The 26,047-nt window shown below is 38.9% G+C and overlaps 1 protein-coding gene across 1 annotated transcript; it reads right to left on the bottom strand.

The window, feature by feature from the left end:
• Positions 1-147: 147 nt before the first annotated feature.
• On the bottom strand, positions 148-26,047 carry LOC139952851 (probable ATP-dependent RNA helicase DDX46). The gene is made up of 22 exons (XM_071952109.1): positions 25,886-26,047; positions 23,958-24,356; positions 23,000-23,354; positions 21,943-22,152; positions 20,512-20,856; positions 19,039-19,161; positions 18,179-18,347; positions 16,776-16,896; positions 15,977-16,152; positions 14,583-14,704; positions 14,039-14,117; positions 11,719-11,801; positions 10,744-10,908; positions 9,721-9,918; positions 8,034-8,167; positions 7,513-7,675; positions 5,814-5,963; positions 4,966-5,229; positions 4,130-4,306; positions 3,204-3,327; positions 1,701-1,774; positions 148-1,575 (listed from the first exon to the last, which is right to left on the bottom strand). Exons 1-22 carry the CDS (start codon positions 25,900-25,902, stop codon positions 1,528-1,530), a joined length of 3,696 nt encoding a protein of 1,231 aa, XP_071808210.1. The 5' UTR covers positions 25,903-26,047; the 3' UTR covers positions 148-1,527.

Below are 26,047 nucleotides of genomic sequence, written 5' to 3'. Positions count from 1 at the left end.
AGACATTGTTAAAGTGAAATAATTTAACAATGATTTCTTCTAGTAATTTGAGTATTTTTATGATTCGGGGAATTTTATTTGAACTTTTTCAAAAGTTATTTGAAAACAAATTATTCTAAATTAAAATCAGAGTTGCCAGTTTGTTGCTATTCTTTTAGAAATGAAAGTTGAGTTTCTAAATATTTATAAAAAGGCTTCCTGCTGTCTACTGAAAGCATGTTTCCAGTTGTCTACTGAAAGCATAAAGCTAAAAACAAATTGGTTTTAAAAAAAAAAAACAGAACAAAAACCGAAGACTTCCTTTTTCAAGTTTATTGTAAACCTACTCTCTAACAAAACATGTATATTTTAAAGACAAAGCTTAGTTTTTGACTAATTTATCAAAAGAGTTAACTCTGTATTTTATGACACTATGTTTAATATAAATGTTTCTCAAAAAAAAGTTTTCTATGGAAATAAACTACTTTGATGTATTTTGATACATTTCCGAAATTTGAAGTTTCAACCTAAATTATTTTAACGGAACCTTTGACTAAGGATAAGATACATTTTCATCAAACTTGCATTACATGATAGTTCAAAATATCACCTGAAAATTCTTCAAAGATTTCCCTAAACTGTTGGTACTCGCAACACAGTATCTCATTATATAAGATACACAAGCTGCCTCGCTACCAAACACAGGAGGCATGATGTGCTGGTAAAAGAACCCAACACACAATTTTGTCGTAGAGTAGAGGTTAAAGGTGTGTCTGGTTCACATAGCAAGCATCCTTATTAAAAGTCCTCAGGCTTGCAAGCTACTGTGATTAAGTTGATGACGCATCCTTGGCTCCGTCACCAGCACTTTTAATAATGAAAATAATTATTAATAATCCCTGCTCTTGTGTTCATTCCTCCATGGTTAAAAGTTGAGTACCATGCCAGGGGTCGATTTGATAGAGCTGCTTGATTTTGTGTTTCCTGTGCAAGTTTCCATTTCATACCACATTTCATATTGGTAATTACTCAAAATAATTATTAGAATAAAACCTTACTTGGTAACAAGTAATGGGGAGAGGTTGATAGTATAAAACATTGTGAGAAGCAGCGCCCTCTGAAGAAACCTAGTTTTCGAGAAAGAAGTAATTTTCCACGAATTTGATTTCGAGACCTCAGATTTAGAATTTGAGGTCTCGAAATCAAGCATCTGAAAGCACACGACTTCGTGTGACAAAGGTTGTTTTTCTTTTATTATTATCTCGCAACTTCGACGACCGATAGAGCTCAAATTTTCACAGGTTTGTTGTTTTATGCATATGTTGAGATACAGCAAGTGAGAAGACTAGTCTTTGACAATTACCAATAGTGTCCAGTGTCTTTAAGCATTGCTATGAAATTAGACTTTGGTCAATTATGCATCAGTGTGTAAGAGACTGGTTGCCAAACTTCAAAAAAAAAGTGCAACAACTTTTTTTACAATCTGTGCAAAAACAAAGTGAAATACTTGATTACTCTTCACTGTCGTCCCATTCCACCAGGATGAGCTCATAAGACTTTGTAACGTCCCTTGTTGATTGGTTGGTAAGAATTTTGCTGTTAAGAAAAAAGAAGACAAATTAGTGTCAACAAATTTAAAAATCAATTGAAATGAAATCAGCACATGTATGAACCATGCTTAAGGTTAAAAATAAATTATATTGTTCAAATTTGTTACTCACCAGTCTAACAAGCTCTTCCCTGATGAGTCTAGTAATTTCAGCTTTTGCCTTCTGCACTGAAAGTTCATTTGAACCTGGGAGAAAAACACAAAGCAAAATTTCAAACGGATGTCTTTGCGACACTCAAATACAGTCGTAAAAATACCACTGGGACTGGCCACGTCATTGTACAAGACGCTATTCATATGTATCTCGCAAACGGTTCATTGCGGTACAGTAGTCAACACTAATAAACTCTTGCGGCCAAGCGCACCGAACTCAAGCTCGGGTTGTTCTGTTCAGCAGAGTGAGGGTTGAGTCCCAGTCTTGAAACTTGTGTCCCTGAGCAAGACACTTAACTATAATTGCTTCTCTCCACCGCGGGGTAAATGGGTACCTGTGAGGGTAGAGATGGTTCTTTTGATTGGTTTAGCTGAGTAGCGCGTATTTGTTGCATAGGCTGTATACTCCCCAGGGGGCTGATATGGTTTAAAGGGAAGGTACACGTTTGGTAGTTACTCAAAACAAATACTAACTTAAAAACTGACTTGGTAACGAGCATTGGAGAGCTGTTAATAGTATAAACATTGCGAGCAACCGCTCCCTCTGAAGTAGCATAGATTTTGAGATAGAGGTAATTTCTCACAAAAATAATAAAAGACTTCTAGCTTGAAGTCTTTTATTCTTATCTGAGAGCACATAAATTCGTCCAATAAGGGTGTTTTTTCTTTCATCATTTTCTCGCAACTTCAATGACCGATTGAGCCCAAATTTTCACAGGTGTGTTATTTTATGCTTATGTTGGGATACACAAAGTTAGAAGACTGGTCTTTGACAATTAACAAAGGTGTACCTTCCCTTTAAGAAATGAATGACAAGGGGTAGTAATGTTGGAAGCGCTTTGAGATGCACTTTGAGTGTGCAAAATAATCATAAAAATAAAATAATCATTATTTATTGTATAACAAGACTGAATGGACTGGCCAAGCCATTGTACCAGACATTATATAACTATATCTCACAAATGGCTTATTGCAGTACAGTAGTCAACACTAATTTTGTCATTAAAGGAACACGTTGCCTTGGATCTGTTGAGTTGGTCTTTGAAAAGCGTTTGTAACCGTTTGTTATAAAATGCGTATGGTTAGAAAGATGTTGAAAAAGTAGAATACAATCATCCACACAAACATGCCTCGAAATTGTACGTTTTTCCTTTTACCTCGTCGACTACCACGGTCGGCCATTTATGGGAGTCAAATTGTTGACTCCCATTAATTGCGGACCGTGTTAGTTCGCAAAGTAAAAGGAAACCACGCAATTTCGAGCAAAATTTGCGTTGATCATTGTATGCCACTTGTACAACATCTTTCTAACCTCATTCATTTCATAACAAACGGTTACAAACGCTTTCCAAAGACCAACTCGTCCGTTCCAAGGCAACGTGTTTCTTTAATACATAGTGAACAATTCAAACAATTGACTGAACTTTCCTGTTTATTTTTTAAATTAGATTCTATAACTTACTCTCGATAGCTAGATAGAGTTTCCTCTCTCCCTCAGCCTCCTTGGGTTCTTTACCAGGAAGGAAGTAGGTCCCTCTGATTGTGATTCCTGCCTCGCTGTACTCCTGGATCTGAGCAAGATTCTCCTGCAGGGATAAGATGAGGAATGATTATCAAAACATTGAGGACTCGGGTAAGTACCAAGTATACAGTGCTAACAGACATTGGTGTATATGGGTTAAAACCAATGAAAATAGATTATCAAAGCATTTAGACAATTGAGCTTCGGTCAAGATGGTATTGTGAAACCACTCATCGGAAGTGCATGGATTGGGTGCACTTGCGTCTTTCACTGACAAACTCCTACTATTTTTGTTCTTTTATTTCCTTTTCTAAAGAATTCTTCTGTGGGGTCCAAGTTGATCAGTGAAAAATCCATTGTGGGGTGCATTGCTCCATTGAGTAAAAGACCCCACAAGGGCCCTTCCATTAATTTTGTGGTGGATTTCACAAATAGTTGAGACAAGTCTTATCTCGAGTTAAGACGAGTTACTCTTCCTAACTTAGGACTAGTCATAAGTTTCTAATATTTCCTAGGAGTAGTCCTTAGTTAGAACTATCATTGTGAAACGACCCCAGGGTGTATGTGTGTGTGACAGTGAACCATTCTTGCAAATTCTGAGCGTGGATAACTACATGTACAGTCTTGAGCAAAGCTTGTTTTTCTTTTATGTGGGGTGTCTTGGCCGAGCGGATAAGAGCATCGGACTCAAGTTCTGGTGGTTAAGTCATCGCGATATGGACTCAAATCCCCGTCATAAAACTTGAGCAAGACACTTTACCATAAGCTTCTCTCCAGCGCTAAATAAAAATTGATGATGATTATTACTATTATTATTTAATCCCTTGAAAGTGTGCACCCTTATTGTGTATCGTTTAATAAATTACCTTGGAGGTGACTTTCCATCTCGCCGTCTGTGGGAAGTCATTGATCTCAAGTTCCTCTTCGTACTTTCTGAAGACTTGTTTCTCTTTCTCGACCACAATCTCTTCATCCACACCTTTAGGGATGTAGTTCAGCTTGGCATTCAACTTCTCAGCAAGCTGCTCTGCTATTGTACGACCCTGTTAGAATCAACGTAATGGAAACATGTTGAGCATTACTTGTCAACAAAAACACACATTGTTTAATTGATTTCATGTTGTTTATCCTAGCCCTTAGGTAAGAGGAAGGAATCATGGCAGTGTCGTGGTCGAGCGATAAGAGCACCGAATTCAAACTCTGGTGTTTCTGATCAGCAGAGTGTGGGTTTGAATCCCCAGCCATGACACTTGTGTCCTTAAGTAAGACACTTAACCATTGCTCCGCCCTTCGGATTGGTCCCATGGTAAACGCATGTTAAAGAACCCAGTGCACTTATCGTCAAGAGAAGGGGTACGCCCCGGTGTTCCTGGCTGGATTGGCAGCAACTTGCGCCACAGCACCTTGTAAACCATTACGCGGTGCTAAGGATTAGGTCTTATATCTCAAACTTTGTCCCACTCCTTGCAGAAATAATACCTGGCGCTTTGTATCCTTTGGCTAAAGGCATGCTATAAATATGGTTATTATTGTTATTATCATGGCAATTTCTATTCTTTTCAATACAGTGCAATACACTGGGGGAGTTAAAGTCATTGGTATCCAAGACTGGTCTATCTAAAAGGGGGATCAGTCGTCAATTTCACCAAACTCATCCAAACTTAGGATTAATCTAAAGATGAAATCAAGATCGTGTACTTACAGAGACCGCTTGAGCAACCAGTGAGTTACCCTGCATGACGGCTTGTGCAGCTTGCTGGACCACGCTGACTTGTTTCACATTCTCTAGATTTCGGTTAATCCTCTCGGCCATCTTCTTAGCTAAGTTGAGATTAGCTTGATTGATATTCGTTGTGTCGACTGGCTTGACTAATGTCGGATTAGGCAAGGAAACCGAGATCTCATCGGCTGATACCTCCTTGACGCGACGCTTGGACGCAAACATGTTCTCAATCTTGTCGTCAATCTGCGATTTGTTGATTTAAAAAAAAAAAAATTAATTTATAGTATATAGAAAGGTTTGTGGTAACACCATGTAATGACTATCTCTAATGAGTTGGGGTGGTTCTGAAAAGAACCGTTGGTTTCAACTCAACGTTTCGATCAGTATGCTCTGACGTCTTAAAGTAGATAGATTTGTGGGCATCTTAAACAAGACACAGAAACTTGGCTTCCAATGTGTTCTCAATCATGAAAGATTGCGAGCGCAAAAGCTTGCAGGTACGAGGCCTGCATCTTTTGTTTTGAAAGCCCTGCTCTGATTTATTTTTAAAGATGTCAATTTTTTAGTAGATTGATTTGTGGGTATCATGAACAAAACACAGAAACTTGGCTTCCAATGTGTTCTTAATCATGAAAGATTGCGAGCGCAAAAGCTTGCAGGTAAGAGGCCTGCATCTTTTGTTTTATAATCTAAGGTATAAAATATTTTTAAAAATTAAGTTTAAGGCGGGGGTTGGGAGTTAAATAAATGGATTTCTGGTTTAAAACAAAGAAATCACATCCCTGAAAAACAATTCTAGATACATCATAATTGGAATTTTTTCTTACATCCATTCCAGCGTCCTCTTCATCGGAGTCTTGGAGTCCAAGGGCGGCCTTCTGGAGTTTCTTCTTCTCATTGGCCAATTCACGCTCAGTGTCGTCAAACTTGAAGCCCTTCCCACTGAAGCCACTGTTACGCATCACCTTCTTCCCTTCCTGAAAATTGGATAAGACAATTTTATCTTGACGTCAATAACAAATCAGGGACAGGAAAAGTACCAAGCATACAGTACTTAACACATATCAGTGTACATTGTATATATAAATATATTCTTTGTCCCAAATGCAAATTTAACATCTATTTCCTCGCCACTTTACTCCTTTTGGTTCATAGCCACCAATTGCTTCTGAAATAAACACTTTGATTGGCTGTTATTTTCCCGCTTCTTTCTGGATCCTCCCCTTAATCCCTTTCCCCCTCTCTTTTTCTATAAATGGATATGTATTTGTTTGTACTTGTTTTATGCCTCTGAAGAAGGTCCGGTTTGGATCGAAAGCTAAGGCCCTCTACCCTATTCATTATATTATAATATATAATATATATCAAATAATGAACCACAAGGGAAACTGACTGGCTACATTTTTAAAATGATTTTGGGATGAACAAAGAAAAATTTGAACCAACGACCTCCGGTTTAACGTGCCGGCGCTCTACCAACTGAGCTATCTAGCCCTATGTTGGTGGTCTCCCAATTTTGTCAACGACTTTGTTCGGAGGGTGCCTGTCAGAAGCCATTCAACCGCAAACTGCCCTGTAGCCAGGGATCACATCCGGGTAACGATACAACCTGGGAAGCGGCAGACAGGGGATCACCTTAAGGGGATGCGACTTTTTATATCAGATATCAAATAATAAACCACAAGGGAAACTGACTGGGTACATTTTTAAATGATTTTGGATTGAACAAAGAAAAATTGACTACAGCGGGATTTGAACCAACGACCTCCGGTTTAACATATATATGAGACCGCTTGAGCGAATATATTCTTTGTCCCAAATGGAAACTTAACATCTATGAAATCATTGCGCTACTCACCAACACATAGGATTCAAACTGCCTCTTACTAGCCATACGGCTCTACTCAAGCAATGCAAAGGTTGTGGGTCTGAATGAGGTTTGTGGATATTTTTCACAGAACTCAAGAAAGTACGGAGTATACAGTGCTTAAAGGCAGTGTACACTATTGGTAATTGTCAGAGACCAGTCTTCTCACTTGGTGTATCTCAACATATGCATAAAATAACAAACCTGTGAAAATTTAAATTGGTCATCGGAGTTGGGAGAAAATTATGAAGAAAAAAAACACCCTTGATGGACGAATGTGTGTGCTTTCAGATAGGAATAAAAGACTTCTAGCTAGAAGTCTTTTATTATTTTGGTGAAAAATTACCTCTATTTCAAAATGTATGCTACTTCATAGGGAGCCGTTTCCCACAATGTTTAAACTATCAACAGCTCTCCAATGCTTTTTACAAAGTCAGTTTTTCAGTTAATATTTGTTTGGAGTAATTACCAAACGTGTACCTTCCCTTTAATACACATCCGTGTCAAGGTAAAAACCAAAATATAAGTCAGGGACATGACAAAGCTTGCAAATGTTTTTTTGAAGAAGACATCATTTCAAAAGCCAACAAGACACTCTAAAATAAAAAAAAGGGAGCAATCAACATAACTCAGCAAGCATTACGATTAGATGGACTTACAGCTTTCTGTTGGTCACAGTACTCAGTCCACATAGCCATGAGATCATCTGGAGGTTTCTGTTCGCTCAGCTCCAGCGCTTTGATGAGATCACCGCAGTATTTCTGCTGATCCGGCATGATGAAGGTGAATGCAAAACCTTTATTGCCCGCACGACCCGTCCGGCTGTGTGGATACAAAACAGAAGTTACAATGAGTAAATACAAAAACTATGAAAGAAAAAAACACCCTTGTCACACGAAGTTGTGTGCGTTTAGATGGTTGATTTCGAGACCTCAAATTCTAAACTTGAGGTCTCCAAATCAAATTCGTGGAAAATTACTTCTTTCTCGAAAACTATGTCACTTCAGAGGGAGCTGTTTCTCACAAGGTTTTATACTATCAACCTCTCCACATTACTCGTAATCAAGTGAGGTTTTATGATGATAATTATTTTGAGTAATTACCAATAGTGTCCACTGCCTTTAATGCCCATCGGTGAAAAGGCAAAAACAAATTCTATATATAAATTGAATACACATACCCAACTCTGTGTACATAATCTTCGTAGTGATTAGGACAGTCATAGTTGACGACTAGTATCAGCTGCTTTACGTCCAGACCACGGGCAGCGACAGAAGTAGCAACCATCAACGACACATTACCAATCTTGAAATCCTTAATGAGTTACAAAACAAAAAAAGAAATGGTTACTTTCAAGTTGAAAATCTTGTAACCATATTGCTTAAAGGAACAAGTTGCCTTGGATCGGTCGAGTTGGTCTTTGAAAAGCATTTGTAACCGTTTGTTATCAAATGCATATGGGTAGAAAGATGTTTTAAGAGTAGAATACAATAATCCACACAAACATGCCACGAAATTGCACGATTTTCCTTTTACCTCGTCGACTAACACGGTCAGCCATTTATGGGAGTCAACTTTTTGACTCCCATAAATGGCCGACCGTGTTAGTTCGCAAAGGAAAGGAAAACCACGCATTTTCGAGGCAACGTTGTGTGGATCATTGTATTCTACTTTTAAAACATCTTTCTAACCATATGCATTTTATAACAAACGGTTACAAATGCTTTTTATAGACCAACTCGTCCGATCCAAGGCAACGTGTTCCTTTAAATGCATCTTCATCAATACCTTGGACAGTTCATCCATTCTGATTCGCCGACAGAAGATCACATGGAAACTTTTTAAACAAGCGATATAAGCACGGTGCGGAGTGTTTAAAGGGAAGGTACACGTTTGGTAATTGTCAAAGACCAGTCTTCTCTCTTGGTGTATCCCATCATCTGCATAAAATAACAAGCCTGTGAAAATTTGGGCTCAATCGGTCATCGAAGACGGAGAAAAAGATGAAAGAAAAAACACCCTTGTTGGACAAATTTGTGTGCTTTCAGATAGGAGTTAGCTAGAAGTCTTTTATTATTTTAGTGAGAAATTACCTCTTTCTCAAAAACTACATTACTACAGAGAGAGTCGTTTCCCACAATGTTTCGACTATCAACAGCTCTCCGATGCTCATTACCAAGTCAGTTTTTAAGTTAATATTCGTTTTGAGTAATTACCAAACGTGTACCTTCCCTTTAAATATGGCCCGAGGAAATGGAGTCAAACGAGGGAGCTACGAAAAATACAAATGGGAATTCCTTTACGTTGGGAGCTGCATTATTTCATGAAAATGACGGATTTGTGAAGAATATATGACAATCAAAACCCATCGCAGAAAAATATATGCTGCCATGGAATGTGAATCTGTTGAAATTGGTGCTTTCTTGCAGGTAAATTTGAGTTATGAAGCTTCAAAATTTTTCCACCCCAGAAAAATGTTTCAATGTGGTTATGTACCAAGATATCAGGCTTTATGCCAAAAAGTATTAATCTGAGAGAGAATACTGTCAGAAGCGCTTCTCACATTCTTCCTGCATGGACATAGACACCCTACATTTTGGGCGATATCTCAAATAATAATACCAAAACTTGTATAGCGCCCTAATCATGTGTAAACATGCTTTAGGGCGCTGAACATGGAAAAATAGACAAACTTAAACATAAGAAAAAACGGAATTATAACAACGGGAGTAAACAATCTTAAAAACATTCTCAAATACACTACCACCTTTCAATTTAGTTTTATTGTATATTTCTACATTTATACTTAATTAAAACAATTGAACCACTTCAAAATCCAAATGTATACTTTGCCTTGAAATGCGTACCTGTATAATAGAGTCTCGATCGTACTGATCGATCCCTCCGTGTAGTGCCAGAACGGGATAAGAAGCTTTCATCAGGTCCTTAAGGAGTAAATCAGCGGACTCTTGTCTCTCTACGAACACCAAGACGCTTCCCTGCTCCTGGTAGATCCCAAGAAGCTCCAACAACTTCAGGAATTTCTGCTCCTCTTCTAAGATCAACTGGCAGAGGGAAGGAGGACGGAAATATTCAAAAAAGAAATTCTATCTTCTTCACATTTGTGCCGTCCGTTCAGAAAATTTGTTAAAGTTGTGACTGCAAACGCATCTTTTAACAGTGCCTGATGCTTCTTAATTCATGATTTGTGTTTGTTTGATGCTTTGGTCAAGCTTTTATATTTTATGTAATACGAAACGAAACGACACTTTCAGTCTGATTCAGACCTCCCAGTAATTTCTGGCGTACTACGAACTCCTTGTGTACGTGTGTTTTACCAAGAGTCATGACCGGGATTCGAACCCACACTCTGCTGCTGAGACATTTAGAGCTTAATAATAATAATAATAAAAGTCTTATATAGCGCACGTATCTACCAAACAGGGTACTCAAGGCGCTGAGTATATACAGACTTTCTGAAAGATAGGTTAGTTATTGCAGTGATGGATTCTGAGACCCAATTATTTAGCACCTTATAATGGTTTACCAAGTGCTATGGCGCATACAGCAGCCACAGCCAGAAAACACGGGGCGAACCCCTTCTCTTTTAGATAAGTGCACTGGGTTCTTTTACATGTGTCACACAGCACATGGGAGCAACAGCTTTATATCCCATCCAAAGGACAAAGCAATGGTCAAGTGTCTTGCTTAAGGACACAAGTGTCAAGGCTGGTGATTCGAACCCACACTCTGCTGATCAGAAACACCAGAGTTTGAATTCGGTGCTCTTAACCACTCGGCCACGACACTTGGGTCCGATGCACTAGACCCCTCAGCCACATTACGCCATCTATTGAAATCACTTTAAGATAAGACTTCATTTTACATACCACATGTTGCTCAATGTCCGAACACACGACGCTACGGCCCCCCACGGTCACCTCGATGGGTTTGGTCAAGATACGACGAGCCAACGCCTCCATGGCTCGAGGGAAGGTTGCTGAGAAGAGAACGGTCTGCCGATCTGGTCGGATACTATCAATAATCTTCATCACCTTGGTCACAAAAAGTCAACAAATGATAGGATTAATTTATAATGAATGTTTCAAAATATACCGGAATTGTTTTAAACATTTTATATTTGGTATTCTGTATGAGATTCAGGACTTGAAATAAACACGGGCCGACGGGGTTCAGTGCAGTTTTTTTAGTGTCAGTTCAGTAGACTTATGACCGGCAAGTACGATGCTATTGTGTCTGTGAAGAATAATACCTCACCTCATTTATACCTCACCTCATCTTATATCATTGCGGTACCCGCTGCCAAAACATAGGATTCGAACTGCCTCTAGCTACCGGGCAACCTCTGTAGCCTAGTTGGTAAGACACTGCTCTAGAATTGCAAGGGTCGTGGGTTTGAATCCCACCCGAGTAACATGCCTGTGATATTTTTTTCACAGGACTTGGGAAAGTACTGAGTATACAGTGCAAACACACATCGGTGTATGGGTAAAAAACCTAAACTAATACACCTCATTTATGTTTTTAAAAATGTATGTTAAATGTTGACTTTTCATGCAATGAAAAAGTAAAACAAGTCACAAAAATAATTTTTGTCCCTAAAGCTGAAAAAATTTTTAGCATGTAAAACAGATAATTTCTCAAAAACTACAGCACCACAGCTAGTAATATTTTAAGGTAAGCTTTCTGCTATCACTATCTTCAAGGGGTGTAAGTTTAAGGTAAATCTGTGGACATTGTGTTTTGTGTCCTACAAACAGTACCTCAACCCTTTAAGGAAAGGGAATAATGAAATGTTAAAAATTTGAGAATTATCAAAAATGAAGAAACGGTTTATTAATTACCTGTGGTTCAAAGCCCATGTCAAACATTCTATCAGCTTCATCTAAAACAAGGTACGTACACCGTCGAAGGTTGGTCACTCGACCTAGGAATTTAAACATGACCAAGTTTCAGAGACAGAAAGAGTGGGAAACAGAGGGTGGTGGGGAAAAACAGAAAAACAAAATCAAATATTTATCAAATCATGAAATTTACATTAATATCACATAAACCAGGGGATGTATTATATATAAAACAATTATAGAGAAGTTACAGCAGGTCGGATGCTTCACCATTGTAAGGGCAAGGGCACCAAGGCAGTTTCTCCTTGGTTAAAGTGCACCTCTATGAGCAAATTGTAAATTTCTATTGGAACATTACAAGGGGCATCAAGGCAATAACCAGGGGCAATGAAAGCAATTGAGTGAAGTATCAAGCCTTGGCCCTATTTCACTGAGCTGCTAAAGCAGAAAAAGTTGCTAAGCACAATAAAATTAAGCTTGCTGGAATAAGGTTACCAGCCAAACTACCATGTCACATGTACAGTTTGTGACTGGTATCCTGCTCATTTCTGCTTAGCAGACAATAGTCTGATTAAGCAGCTCTATGAAAGTGGGCCCTTTGCAGGCAATATATAACCAAAAACAAATCATGATTTAATGAATATCCAAGTATATTTCTTAAATTACTGTAGCTGTCATAACTTTTTAATTTTCAAATATCAACCCCGATCACATCATATTATATGTAGATCTTCTTCAACACTTTTTTTTACCCCAAAATATTCAAAATCTGAGAATCCAAAGAAAATTTGAGCTTCTGGTTCTTTATATGACAATAAATGACTTGACGACTCTAGTGATGTGGTTGGGTCCAGTGCGTTAACCTTTCACCTTTCAACTTTGACCTGTTAGGATAGAATTCAAAAAGAGAGATTACGTGCCTCATGTGTGATAAGCTGGTGGGGTTATAAAGGGGTGGGGCTTAGGTGGTTATGAGAGGGGGTGGCATTCTTAAATTCAAAGTTTGATGGGTGGTTATTAGTCAATGAAAGTCTACGATAAATTTGTTGCCATAATATTCAGCTGATGAATATGTCTTGCATCTAAGATAAAAGAAAAATACATTTGTTAGTGAATAGGCCTACCTCATCAACTTTCTAATGACAAACTGTTCTCCTTATCATTGGCTGCATACTCATTTGAACATTTCTTAAAGGCAGTGGACACTATTGGTAATTGTCAAAGACTTGCCTTCACAGTTGGTGTATCTCAACATATGCATAAAATAACAAAACTGTGAAAATTTGAGCTCAATCTGTCATCGAAGTTGCGAGATAATAATGAAAGAACAATTACCCTTGTCACAGGAAGTTGTGTACGTTTAGATGGTTGATTTCGAGACCTCAAGTTCTAAATCTGAGGTCTCAAAATCAAATTCGTGGAAAATTACTCCTTTCTCGAAAACTATGGCACTTCAGAGGGAGCCGCTTCTCACAATGTTTTATACTATCAACCTCTCCCCATTACTCATCACCAAGAAAGATTTCATGCCAATAATTATTTTTAGCTATTACCAATAGTGTCCACTGCCTTTAAGGGATTATACAGGATTGGTAACAGCTGACAAAATTAGTCGCAGACAGTTTTCATATTTGTTGTGATCAACCATCAGGCCTGGAATTCCATGCAGACCACTAAGGGCACGGCCTCCGTTGCCCCTCCTTTGCCTTAGTGTTCCTTCAAAAGGTTTCCCAACACATCGGTGTATGGGTAAAAACCAAAAATAATATTCTTTATCCCCGATGCAAATTTAACATCTATTATATCGTTGCGGTACCCGCTGCCAAAACATAGGATTCAAACTGCCTCTAGCTACCGGGCAACCTCGGTAGTCTAGTTGGTAAGACACTGCTCTATAATTGCAAGGGTCGTGGGTTCGAATCCCACCCGAGTAACATGCCTGTGATATTTTTTCACAGGACTCGGGGAAAGTACTGAGTATACAGTGCTAACACACATCGGTGTATGGGTAAAAACCAAAATTAATGTTTCCCAATGACTTGAAGACTTTCAACTACAAAGATGAAATTCCAGGCCTGAAAATGAACCACATAAATGTAGTAATAAACCTTTGACAGTTGGGCTAAATACGTTGTGAGAGTCAAGAAGTCAGGAGAAAATAGTTTTAAAAAACATGCCCAAATTCAGCCCAGTAAACACATTGTCCATTAACTTAGGTTGTAACATCAAATTTTCAAAGACCCCAATGAATTTGACGATCTAAACTAACTAGAGATAATAGTAACTATTAATACTGATAATAATAGTGATGTTTGCTTACCATTATTAGCGCCAAGCATGTCAATCATCCTTCCCGGCGTACAAACAATTATCTCAGCTCCCCTCTTCAGTTCAGCGATCTAAAAATTTAAACAGATGGTTCAAGATTGGTTCATTTTCTTCATCGGTAAATTTGAAGACAGTGGACACTATTGGTAATTGTCAAAGACCAGTCTTCTCACTTGGTGTATCTCAACATATGCATAAAATAACAAACCTGTGAAAATTTGAGCTCAATCGGTTGTCAAAGTTGAGAGATATTAAAGAAAGGAAAAAAACACCCTAGTCACACAAAGTTGTGTGCTTTCAGATGCTTGATTCAGTTTGTTGCAAAGGTTATATTCCAACGCACACAACACGAGCGCACAGCACGAAGTCCCTTACGGCCGGGGTGCAGGGCCCGCTTAAGGGCCCTGGAAGCTCTGGGTATTTTAGAAGCTCTGTGGTGATCTCTGATGCATTTCTGACACCTATTTTTCCAGGTAGAAGTGAGCTACTTTCGTACGATTTTTCATTTTTTTCAAACAAAAAATAATAGTACCCACCTGCTCACTGATCCCCGTACCTCCATACACACAGATAGCCCTCAGTCCGAGCGGCTTGGTAAACTTCTTACATTCCTTGTAGATCTGCATGGCAAGCTCTCGGGTAGGGGTCAAAATCACAGCTGAGGGAGGTCAAAGGTCAAAGGTTAACACAAAGAATCATCATATAACCACTTGAGATAAGTAGGATTAAAAACTTGCTTGGTGGAAATACGATATAGTAAGGTTTGCAGTAACACCATGAATCAGAGCATACCGATCAAAAGGTTGAGTTGAAACCAACGGTTCTTTTCAGAACCACCCCTACTCATTTAGAGATTATCATTACATGGTGTTAGCGCAAACCTTACTATAACACTGGGATACATTCAACAATGCAGGTGCTGCCAACATCAAATGCCGTATTCTTTGAGTTCTCTTCAATTCATTAAATGGCATAATTATGTTGTTATTGATCATTACAAAAGTTTCATTGCTATGAAAGTGGCCATCTTGTAGAGCAGGTCGTATGCGCGCCTTAAAGGAACACGTTGCCTTGGATCGGACGAGTTGGTCAAAACAAAAGCGTTTGTAACCGTTTTTTATAAAATGCATATGGTTGGAAAGATGTTTTAAAAGTAGAATACAATGATCCACACAAGTTTGCCTCGAAATTGCGTGGTTTTCCTTCTACTGTGCGAACTAACATGGTCGGCCATTTATGGGAGTCAAAATTTTGACCCCCATAAATGGCCGACGTGTTAGTCGACGAGGTAAAAGGAAAACCACGCAATTTCGAGGCATGTTTGTGTGGATCATTGTATTCTACTTTTACAACATCTTTCTACCCATATGCATTTTATAAAAAACGGTTACAAACGCTTTTCAAAGACCAACTCGACCGATCCAAGGCAACGTGTTCCTTTAATGGTACATTAATGAAGCCTGCAGCACACACCATCCCGGTTTGATTTGTCTGGCACATGCACTCATACACTCACAGACGCCATGTTGTGGGTAGATATTTGAATGGTAATGCCCCCTTCGAAAACGGTCTATAGTTAATTTTGTATCAGGGTAAAAGAATAAAATCAGGCATGCAACTGCCCGTTGAAAAAAAAAAACAAGAGGAAAAGTGTGGAGCGAGGCAGCCGAAACGCCACGGGACATGAGACCCACAATGGGACCCTAGAAAATGTTGAGGTTTATTATGCTCTAAGGTGCGTTGTTAGCATGAACTAGGCTTGTTTTACATTGCTGTAGTTGTACATTGTTGTGCCAGGCATATACTAGGTAAAAAAAAAAAAATAATTCTTTCTTTTTTAGCGCTGATCATTTTTCGGAATTCCGCGGAAACGCGGAGGAGTTGCATGCCTGTGTAATCTGCAAGGTTTGAAAAAGATTACATTACTTACAGATGGCTCCTTCGTTCATCTCCAGGGGATCTTGATCCATAATGTGTCTGAACATCGGCAGTAGGAACGCTATGGTCTTGCCGCTACCGGTCTTGGCAATGCCGATGAGATCGCGACCAGACATCACCGCCGGGATCGCCTGCGCTTGGATCGGTGTAGGCTTCTCATATTTATTCCTGGAAATTATTTTGAAAAGATGATGCAAGGATTGAGTTATATGGATAGAGATAACTCGTCCAGAGGTCAACAAAATTTAACACTCACACAAAAGAGATTTACACATGGTTGTACCCGCAAGTTTTCTGTTTGTTTCTTAGTTTCTTCTTCGCTCTCCGTTGCTTGTTACCAAGTATGTTTTTACGCTGAAAAATATTTTGAGTGATTACAAATAGTGTCCAGTGCTTTGAAGGTTAAAGCCATTGGACTCTTTCGGTTCAGAAAAAAAATAAAAGTTCACAGAATTACAAATAACTTACAGGGTTTACAGAAGGCAATGGTGAAAGACTTCTCTTGAAATATTATTCCATGAAATGCTTTACTTTTTGAGAAAACAGCAAAACAATATAAATTCTCGTTAACGAGAATTACGGATTTATTTTAAACACATGTCATGACACGGCGAAACACGCGGAAACAAGGGTGGGTTTTTCCTGTTGTTTTCTCCCGGTTCCGATGACCGATTGAGCCTAAATTTTCACAGGTTTGTTATTTGATATAGAAGTTGTGGTACACTAAGTGTGGGCCTTGGGCAACACTGTTTACCGAAAGTGTCCAATGGCTTTAAAGTAGCTGAACTTACTTCTTTAGGACCGAGAGAACCTTGTTGGCTACTCCACACTGCACCCATGCGTCTATGGGTTTGGGACAACCTTTGCCTCTCACTTTGATTCCTTCTAGGTCTGCTCTCTTCACATCAGCCTCTGAGGATAAAGCAGGGTAAAGTGGGTATATTGAAGGTAGTTTAAGGATAAATTGAGGTTAAACTCAGGGGAAACCAAGGGTAAGTTGGGGTTAACTTTAAGGTACATTGAGGGTAAATTAAAGGGAAACTTGAGGTTAGGGTCTGAGGTATTTATGAATGATATTTAATTTAGTCTATGAAAAAATAGACTTTCTCATCCGTTTTATATGCTTTACAGCTTCATGAAATTTTGCCCTGATCTGATGCCGTGGTTTCCAATTTGTTAAAATTGACTTTGCAAGAAAACTCATCTTGGGGGTGAAAATGCTTAAATTCTTAAAAGTCGCATTGGACAATAACACCCAAATTTATGCCACCATCACCTACTGACAACATGAATGTTGGTAGAGGGTTTGTCAGAGTGAGAAAACAAAAACAGGGTAAATTCAGGGCAAATTTAGGGTAAATACAGGTCAAAAACAGGGCAGATTAACAGTTAAGTGACAAGAAATTGAGGGTAACATGCATCAGGCATGCAACTGCCCGTTGAAAAAAAAGAGGAAAATTTTCGAAGGCACTACGCAAGTGCGGAGCGAGGCAGCCCAAACGCCACGGGACATGAGACCCACAATGGTACCCTAGAAAATGTTGAGGTTTATTATGATCTAAGGTGCATTGTTAGCATCATGTACTAGGCTAATTTTACATTGTTGTAGTTGTACATTGTTGTTGCCAGGCATAAACTAGGCTAAAAAAATAATAAGAATAAAAAAATATGTAACAAATATTTTAGCGCCGATCATTTTTTTAAAAGCCATTATACACTTTCGGAACAGAAAACAAAATAAAAGTTCACAGATTTACAAATAACTTACAGGGTTTACAGAAGGTAATGGTAAAAGACTTCTCTTGAAATATTGTTCCATGAAATGCTTTACTTTTTGAGAAAACATTAAAACAATTATCAATTCTCGACAATGAGAATTACGGATTAGAGTGAACACATGTCATGACACGGCGAAACGTGTGGAAACAAGGGTGGGTTTTCCCATTATTTTCTCCCGACTCTGATGACCAATTGAGCCTAAATTTTCACAGGTTTGTTATTTTATATATAAGTTGTGACACACGAAGTGCGGGCCTTTGGACAATACAGTTTAACGCAAGGTCCAATGGCTTTAAACGCAGAATTCCACGGAAATGCGGAAGAGTTGCATGCCTGATGTATTTAAAGAATGGAATGCACAATAAATATCAGTTTGTTGATAACAGACAATTCTTTTTGACATTTTAATTCTGACCTTCTGGAGTCATCTTGGCGAGCTCCGGGACCTCAACATAGAAGTCTTTACGGAAGGGTGTGTAATCAATCTTGGAGTGATCCACAGTGGCCAACTCTTTCTTCTTCTTCTGTTCTAAGGCAGCTACTTGATCCATTAAGTTACTCTCCTTCTCGTCTTCAGAGGAGTACTGTGTGGTTACAATCATAGTACACATTTATGTTAGAAAAGGCCAAACACATGTTAAAGGAACACGTTGCCTAGGATCGGACGGTTGGTCTATAAAAAAGCGTTTGTAATCGTTTTTTTTTTAATGCTATGGTTGGAAACATGTTTTGAAAGTAGAATACAATGATCCGCACAAATTTGCCTCGAAATTGCATGGTTTTCCCTTTACTGTGCGAACTAACATGGTCGGCCATTTATGGGAGTCAAAAACTTGACCCCTATAAATGGCTGACCGTGTTAGTCGACAAGGTAAAAGGAAAACCGTGCAATTTCGAGGCATGTTTGTGTGGATCATTGTATTCTACTTTTACAACATCCTTCTACCCATATGCATTTTATAAAAACGGTTACAAACGCTTTTCAGGTACCAACTCGACCGATCCAAGGCAACGTGTACTTTAAGGGTGGATGTGTGCACGCTATAAGTTTTGTTGTTTTTATAATTTATTTTTATTTTTTACAATACATCCTTTCCTTAAAGGTATGATCACAGAATGTTTTTTGTCAATGTAATGCTGATTTATTGGCAAAATCTTAAGATAAGTACACTAAAAGTCGCATGTGAAAGTTTCTGCTAAACAAATATATACATCAAAGAGTCATCAAAAAAGACTGTGTTCTTAAGAATATCCAACTGTATTAATATTCCGTACCTCCATAGCATCCTGGTCATTCTCCATGAGTTCTCCCTTAATGAGTTTATCCACAGCAGGTGCAGGTATAACTTTCTTCTTGACGGCAACTCCAGTCAACATGCTCACCATTCCCTTCTTAACCTTCAAGGACAAACAACAATAATAATAATAGTAAACATTTATAACGCCATGTATATCGTCTGTCAGACCATGGAGGTTGGAAGAGAAGGAGTTCGAGCGAAGGCAAGTTGAACCCATGGTACCGCGGTCGCTTAACGACACCTCGTAATCACCCACATACCTCACACAAACAATGGGCGACCTGCCGTGTGTGAGCTTGTGCGTGCGCACTTGGTTCTTCACCAAACTATGGGGTTGTATGTCGTATGGATATAATAACGAAAAAAATACTTTTTTTGACACACTGATTAAAGCCATTGGACAATTTCTGAACTAAACAAAAATTAAAAGTTCACAGATTTACAAATAACTTACAGGGTTTACAGTAGGTAATGGTGAAAGACTTCCCTTGAAATATTATTCCATGAAATGCTTTACTTTTTGAGAAAACATTAAAACAATTATCAATTCTTGATATTATCAATGTCGTGCGAAAAGGGTGGGATTTCCCGTTATTTTCTCCCAACTCCGATGACCGATTGAGCCTAAACTTTCACAGGTTTGTTATTTTATATATAAGTTGTGATACACGAAGTGTGGGCCTTTGGACAACACTGTTAACCGATGTTGTGCGATTGCTTTGAGTTAGGTGGGTTTTTAAATGAATTTGAATTTTGCACATGAGGTGTCTTTTTGTCAGGCCATTTACTATATTGCATCTCTACAATAACTTACAATACAATACAGTACAATACTTTCAATCAATCATTTTTTTGAATATTTTTGGTTTAAACCAATTACACCGATGTATGTTAGCACTGTTTTCTCAGTACTTTCCCCGAGTTCTGTAAAAAAAAAAACCAAGGCGTATTACCCGGGTGGGATTTGAACCCACTACCTTTGCATGTCTAGAGCAGTGTCTTACTAACTATACTAACAAGATTGCCCGGTAGCTAAAGGCAGTTCAAATCCCACCCAAGTAATATACTTGTAATTCTTTTTTTCCACAGAACTTGGAAGTATACAGTGCTTACACACATCGGTGTACATGTATAAGGTTAAAACCTAACAATTGATCTAAATAATAATAATAATAAGACATTTGTAAAGCACCTAATGCAAAAAGCCTCTAGGCGCATAAAGAGAACAATAAAATAAACGATGGGAGAAAGATCAAGATACAAATAAGCAAATAACAAAAAGCAGCTTTAAACAAATGAGTTTTCAACAGGGACTCAAAACATTGTGAAGAATTAGGTTGGCGAATATGCACAGGAAGACTATTCCAAAGAAACGGTGCGGCGTCCCTGATGCAAATTTAAAATCTATTGAAAAAATACTCTCATAAATTCTGATTAATAAATATCCTACCGCTTGCTGTCCATCAGCTTGCTGTACATCAGCTCCCACCGAGGACGTCGCTTCACTCCCTGTCGTCCTCTTTCTATCGGTCTGGTTGATCTTCTTGACTTCCTCGTTGACGCTCATCATGAAAGCATCCAGAGGGTCCACATTGTCATCCACTTCCTCCTCTTTGGGTGCCGCTGCCGCCTCCTGTTCCTTCTTCAACTCCTTGGCTTTAATCTTCTCCTCCATCTTGCGACGAGCTTCCTCGATCTTCGCCTGGGCTTCGTCGAGTTTGTTCTTTGACTCTTCTTTGATCAGGGTTTCAGGGTCGATCTTTACTGGAGGTGTCGGCTCGGAGGTTTCCATTTCCTTAAGATGGAAGATAAATAAGAAGTAGGATTTGAAACTTTGCATGGTGGATTTATAACTAAGGTTTGCGGTAACACCTTATACAAATCTCTTTTGAGCAGTGTTAGTTCTGAAACGAACTGGAGGTTAACTTAACTTAACTTAACTTAAATGCATTTATAAAGTGCTTTAACACTGTTTCAAAGCGCTGTACAGTCAAGAAAAATATTAAAATGCAGGATTAAAAAACATGAGAAAAATAGCAATACGTTTTTTTTTAAATACCAACAGTTAAAAAAAGTAGCAAGAAATTAGTAAAAACATCGCAATACAAACAATCATGTTACACAGAATAAAATACAAAATAATAAGCGTCAGGCGGACCCAGAGTAAATCAACCCCATTTCTGATATTAAAAAAAAGGAGACAAATTTTGAAAAAAAAAGGTAAGATCCCCTCTGCGACCGCAAAACGCACACTATAAAAATTTACATGACAAAGGGTCAAAATATAGCAAACCACAAAATTTAAAAAGTGAAATTGTAGTCAAACAAACAAACAAACAAACACCCTAACAAACATTAAAGGCAGTGGACACTATTGGTAATTACTCAAAATAATTTTTAGCATAAAACCTTTCTTGGTGACGACTAATAGGGAGAGGTTGATGGTATAAAACATTGTGAGAAACGGCTGCCTCTGAAGTGCCATAGTTTTTGAGAAAGAAGTAATTTTCCACGAATTTGATTTAGAGACCTCAGATTTAGAACCTGAGGTCTCGAAATCAACCATCTAAACGCACACAACTTCATGTGACAAAGGTGTTTTTTCTTTCATTATTATCTCGCAAGTTCGATGACCGGTTGAGCTCAAATTTTCACAGGTTTGTTATTTTATGCATATGTTGAGATACACCAACTGTGAAGGCTAGTCTTTGACAATTACCAATAGTGTCCACTGCCTTTAACAAACAAACTTATTTTCTCCTCGACCTATTTTCAATTCAGCGCCCTGTAGCTAAACTTCAAAAATTTGTGTCAAGAATGCCCCCCAGTTTTAAAAATCCTGTGGAAACCAAAAAATAAAAAATAAATAAAAAAAACTTACTTCATCCTCAGCCTCATCATCAGCCTCATCATCGACATCATCGTCATCCTCCAAGCTCCATTTCTTGCCAGTCGATTGAGCCAAAGCCTCCGCTTGTTGTAGAGCCTCTGCCTTCATGGCGGTCATATCCACAGTCTTCTTGCGTTCTTGTCGCCACCGCTCGATGCGCTCTCTCCTTCTCTGCATCTCCTCTTCTAAACGCTTTTGCTCCTTTAGTTAAAGACAACACACACAAAAATTACTTACATAACCAGGGGTCGATTTCACAAAGAGTTAGGACTAACTTAGGACTAGTCCTATGAGATAGTAAAAACGCAAGGTTGGTCCTTAGTTAGGCAAGTAACTCGTCCTAACTCGAGATAAGACTAGTCTTAACTCTTTGTGAAATCCACCCCAGGCCTGGTACTCCATGGAGGCAACAAAGGCCTTGGTGCACTCCTCAAGGGGTGCCCTTTACCAAGGAGAAAAATGGTCCACTTGCCCTTCCAAAAAACGAAGCATACAGGCCTGTTAAACACATAACAGGGTTCCCCTTCATAATGATAGTGGCTTCTTATTTAGTGCACAATTCTGTCATGGAGTTACGCTCAAGGTGTTCAACATACAAAAGTGCAGGAGCAGAACAAATATATTTAACTTAGTTTGGGTTAGAGTGTGAAAAAATAGTTTTTAAGATGTTGTTTAAAGAACTAGCTGATGAGGCTTGTCGAAGAGCAAGTGGGAGACTGTTCCAGAGAGTAGGGCAAGCCTGGGAACAGCTGCCGTCACCAAAAGAACGTTGGGATACTGGAAACTTGAAGCAGGGCGGAGTCTGATAACCTTAGTACATTGACTTGTGAAAACAACTTGCCCTAAAAAATTGCAATTAAAACTAGGCAATCTATTTGTTTAAAATGCTGATATTGCTTCCTTTTCAGGTTTGAATAAGGAGGTTTTAACAGATTCACTGCCCACTTGAGTCGAGCTGCCAACTTAATGTCCTTTGATATTTAAGCAGTTATTATTTAATCATGTCATACAAATGACAAAAAAACAGAAGTCCAAAAGTGTTACTTACAAGAGGCAGGCCTTTCTCTTCTTTGACCTTTGACCTTGCATCTCCCTCCTCCTTGACCTCTGACCTTTCATCCTGCCCAACCTCGGTACCCTTTCCATTTCGCACACCGGCCTCCTGTTTGACCTCAACTGAAGCTGCTTCGACCTTCACAGCGTCCTTGTCCTTACTTCTGGAGTCAGAACGCTTGTTGCTTCTGTTGGGACTCCTCGACTGCGTACGACTTCCACGGTGCTTGCTGCGGCTGCGCGATCGTCGTTTCTTACGTTCTTGGCTTCGCGACCGAGACCGCTTTCTGTCTTTACTGCGCGAGCGTGAACGTCTACGATCTTTACTTCTGGAACGAGATCTCCTGGATCTAAAAAGAGGCAAAATTGTTTTAAACTTAAAATATCACGCTTGGAAATACTGTTGCCCTGGCCTCTACTGCCCTGGTCTTGGTGCCCCTAGAAATAAATTCCAGTAGACTTTAAGATTTTCCAATGGAAGTGCCCATTGTTAAATGAAAATGCCCTTGTCCTCTGAAGCATGAAATTCTGGGTACAACATTTACTCAGGCCTGATACTTCACAGAGGCAATGAAGGCCATTGCCTCCATAAACCCTGGTTGTTGTCTTGGTGCCCTTGAAATGCTCCAGTAGAACTAAACAATAGGGTGCCCTTTACCACAGGGGAGTATGTGGTGGTGTTCTTGCCCTTTAAAAACAAAGCATACAGGCCTGATTACAGGCCTTCTTTGAGCCAAACAGACTCCATACCTCGAATTAACCCACCGAACCCCAAGTGGTGACCTGTTCATTTGCTGTGATGCCCTCTGCAAGGTTCCAAGACAAATGTAAATTTTCATCATAGAAGTGTTCCTTACATGAGGAAATTGCTGTACCCCTTAATGAGTGAAGTTCATTTTTTGTTTACAATGGCACAGTTAGTTAAATATTTAGCTGCAGCTTTGTAAACCCACCTTCGTTTTCGATTCCTTTCTCGCTCCCTCTCCCGCTCCCTTTCGCGTTCTCTCTCGCGATCTCTTTCACGTTCTCGTTCCCTTTCACGTTCCCGCTCCCGTTCCCTCTCGCGATCACGCTCTCGTTCGCGCTCTCTTTCCCTCTCCTTCTCCCGTCGCCTCTCTCGTTCTTTCTCGCGTTCCCGATCTTTAGACTTGGAGCGTGAATCTCGAGATCTGCCTTTGCTGCTTTTGGAGCTTTTCTTGTTACTCGGACTTGATCGGTCAGGGCTGGCTGAGCTGTGGGACGAACCAGAGGAACTCGAGCGGGACTTCCGACGATTTTTCGATTTCTTCTTTGAACGGCTGGAACGCTCTGTACTCGAGTTTGAAGTGGACCTTGAGCGTCTTCGGTAGTGTCTAGTGGGAAGTAAAAGAGACATGATTTGATATATCATTCTTAATGTACTTGGCACTTTATGTGGTGAGCTTTGAAAAATCTCATAGATGCATAGCTGGCCTCTGGACTTGGCATCTCTGAATACAGGATTGGTTGGTAAGTAAGGATACAAAACATCATTGGTTTTCGTTGGCTGTTAACTATTAACGCAAACACATCAGTAAAAATGGTTAACTTTTATGGCTGCCTCAAAAACAAGTTTTAAACATTTAAACATGTCTGGTAGCTAAGTTAGTTGAGATAGACAAATTGGATTTGAGATGTACACACCGACAATAAAGGCAGTGGACACTATGGGTAATTACTCAAAATAATTATTAGCATGAAACCTTTCTTGGTGATCAGTAATGGGGAGAGGTTGATGGTATAAAACATTGTGAGAAACGGCTCCCTCTGAAGTGCCATAGTTTTCGAGAAAGAAGTTATTTTCCACGAATTTGATTTCGAGACCTCAGATTTAGAACTTGAGGTCTCAAAATCAACCATCTATTGCACACAACTTTGTGTGACAAGGGTGTTTTTTCATTCATTATTATCTCGCAACTTCAATGACCGATTGAGCTCAAATTTTCACAGGTTAGTTAATATTTTATGCATATGTTGAGATACACCAACTGTGAAGCCTAGTCTTTGACAATTACCAATAGTGTCCACTGCCTTTAGTTTAAGGCCCCCAAAAAATACCAGTTGTTCGTCCCGCCCTTATCCTTTTTCGGGGCCGCATCCTTTTTTTTTACTATTTATTATTTTTTTATTTTTGTAAAAAAAAAAATAATAATCCATCTTTTCAAAAGGACTTCCCGAGGAGCTTTTCCCGAATGTGATGCTCTCAAACACTTTGTAACCGTCTGTCTGTTTCATAAAACAATATTAGTGAATGCCTACCAGCAAATCCTTTTAGTGTTATCCGACCCTGTTAGTGTTAGTGTTAACACAGGTCCTCATGAAACTAATAGGTTTTAAAATAAGTTTGCCTGTTTGATTTAAAAAACTAAGCAACCATCTTGAAAAAAAAATAGTATTATATTTATTTATAATAAATAATGTAATAAAGGCCCTCATCCTCCTTTTTTTTTTTGAAAAGAAGACATTGGACTCCAGCATAGGCCTATTGTTTTCTGGCACTATTGCCTCTCTTAATATTTATGCATGAGGTACGTCACAATGCGAACTCAAGTCAAAACGAGGCGATGGGCGCAGCCACTGCACGTGATGGGGAACGTGCACCCATAGCCTCATTTTGGGCAAGAATTATGACGTCATGCATAAGTAAGAAGAGAGGCGTATATTATAGGGCCAACCTGTAGTTCCAAAAAGGTCTTTCTAAAAATATTACTGATCGTAAACAAGTTTATTGCTTCCTTCCCACCCACATGTGAAATACTCAACTCAACTGTCCGTACTGTGTAAAAAAACTCTAAACACAGTCACTCTATCTTTTCTAAACGTTGTTTTTAATAACTTAGCGATACAGATATACTAAACTTACCTATTTTTGAGCGGCATTTTTGCTTTGTTTTTCAGACCTCATATGACAGGTTTCTGAAAACATTACTTAAATCTCACAATATCAATTTTTAACACATTTGTTTCACCTTTTCTTAGAAAACATGCGTTTCGTTTGATTCACGTTGTCGTCGTCCTGTGAAAG

This window comes from Asterias amurensis, chromosome 21 (genome assembly GCF_032118995.1).
Source record: "Asterias amurensis chromosome 21, ASM3211899v1".
Classification (NCBI taxonomy): Eukaryota; Metazoa; Echinodermata; class Asteroidea; order Forcipulatida; family Asteriidae; genus Asterias; species Asterias amurensis.
Note: the sequence above shows the minus strand (reverse complement) of the source record. Positions and strands in the feature narration are given on the sequence as shown.

Bases quoted from the DNA above. Each gene is read 5' to 3' on its own strand.
- LOC139952851 (XM_071952109.1), bottom strand. The intron at 20,857-21,942 runs GTAAGTTTTTTT...TTCCATCTTAAG, and splicing joins ATGATGAGGCTGAGGATGAA to GAAATGGAAACCTCCGAGCC. The intron at 18,348-19,038 runs GTACGGAATATT...GTAACCACACAG, and splicing joins ATGACCAGGATGCTATGGAG to TACTCCTCTGAAGACGAGAA.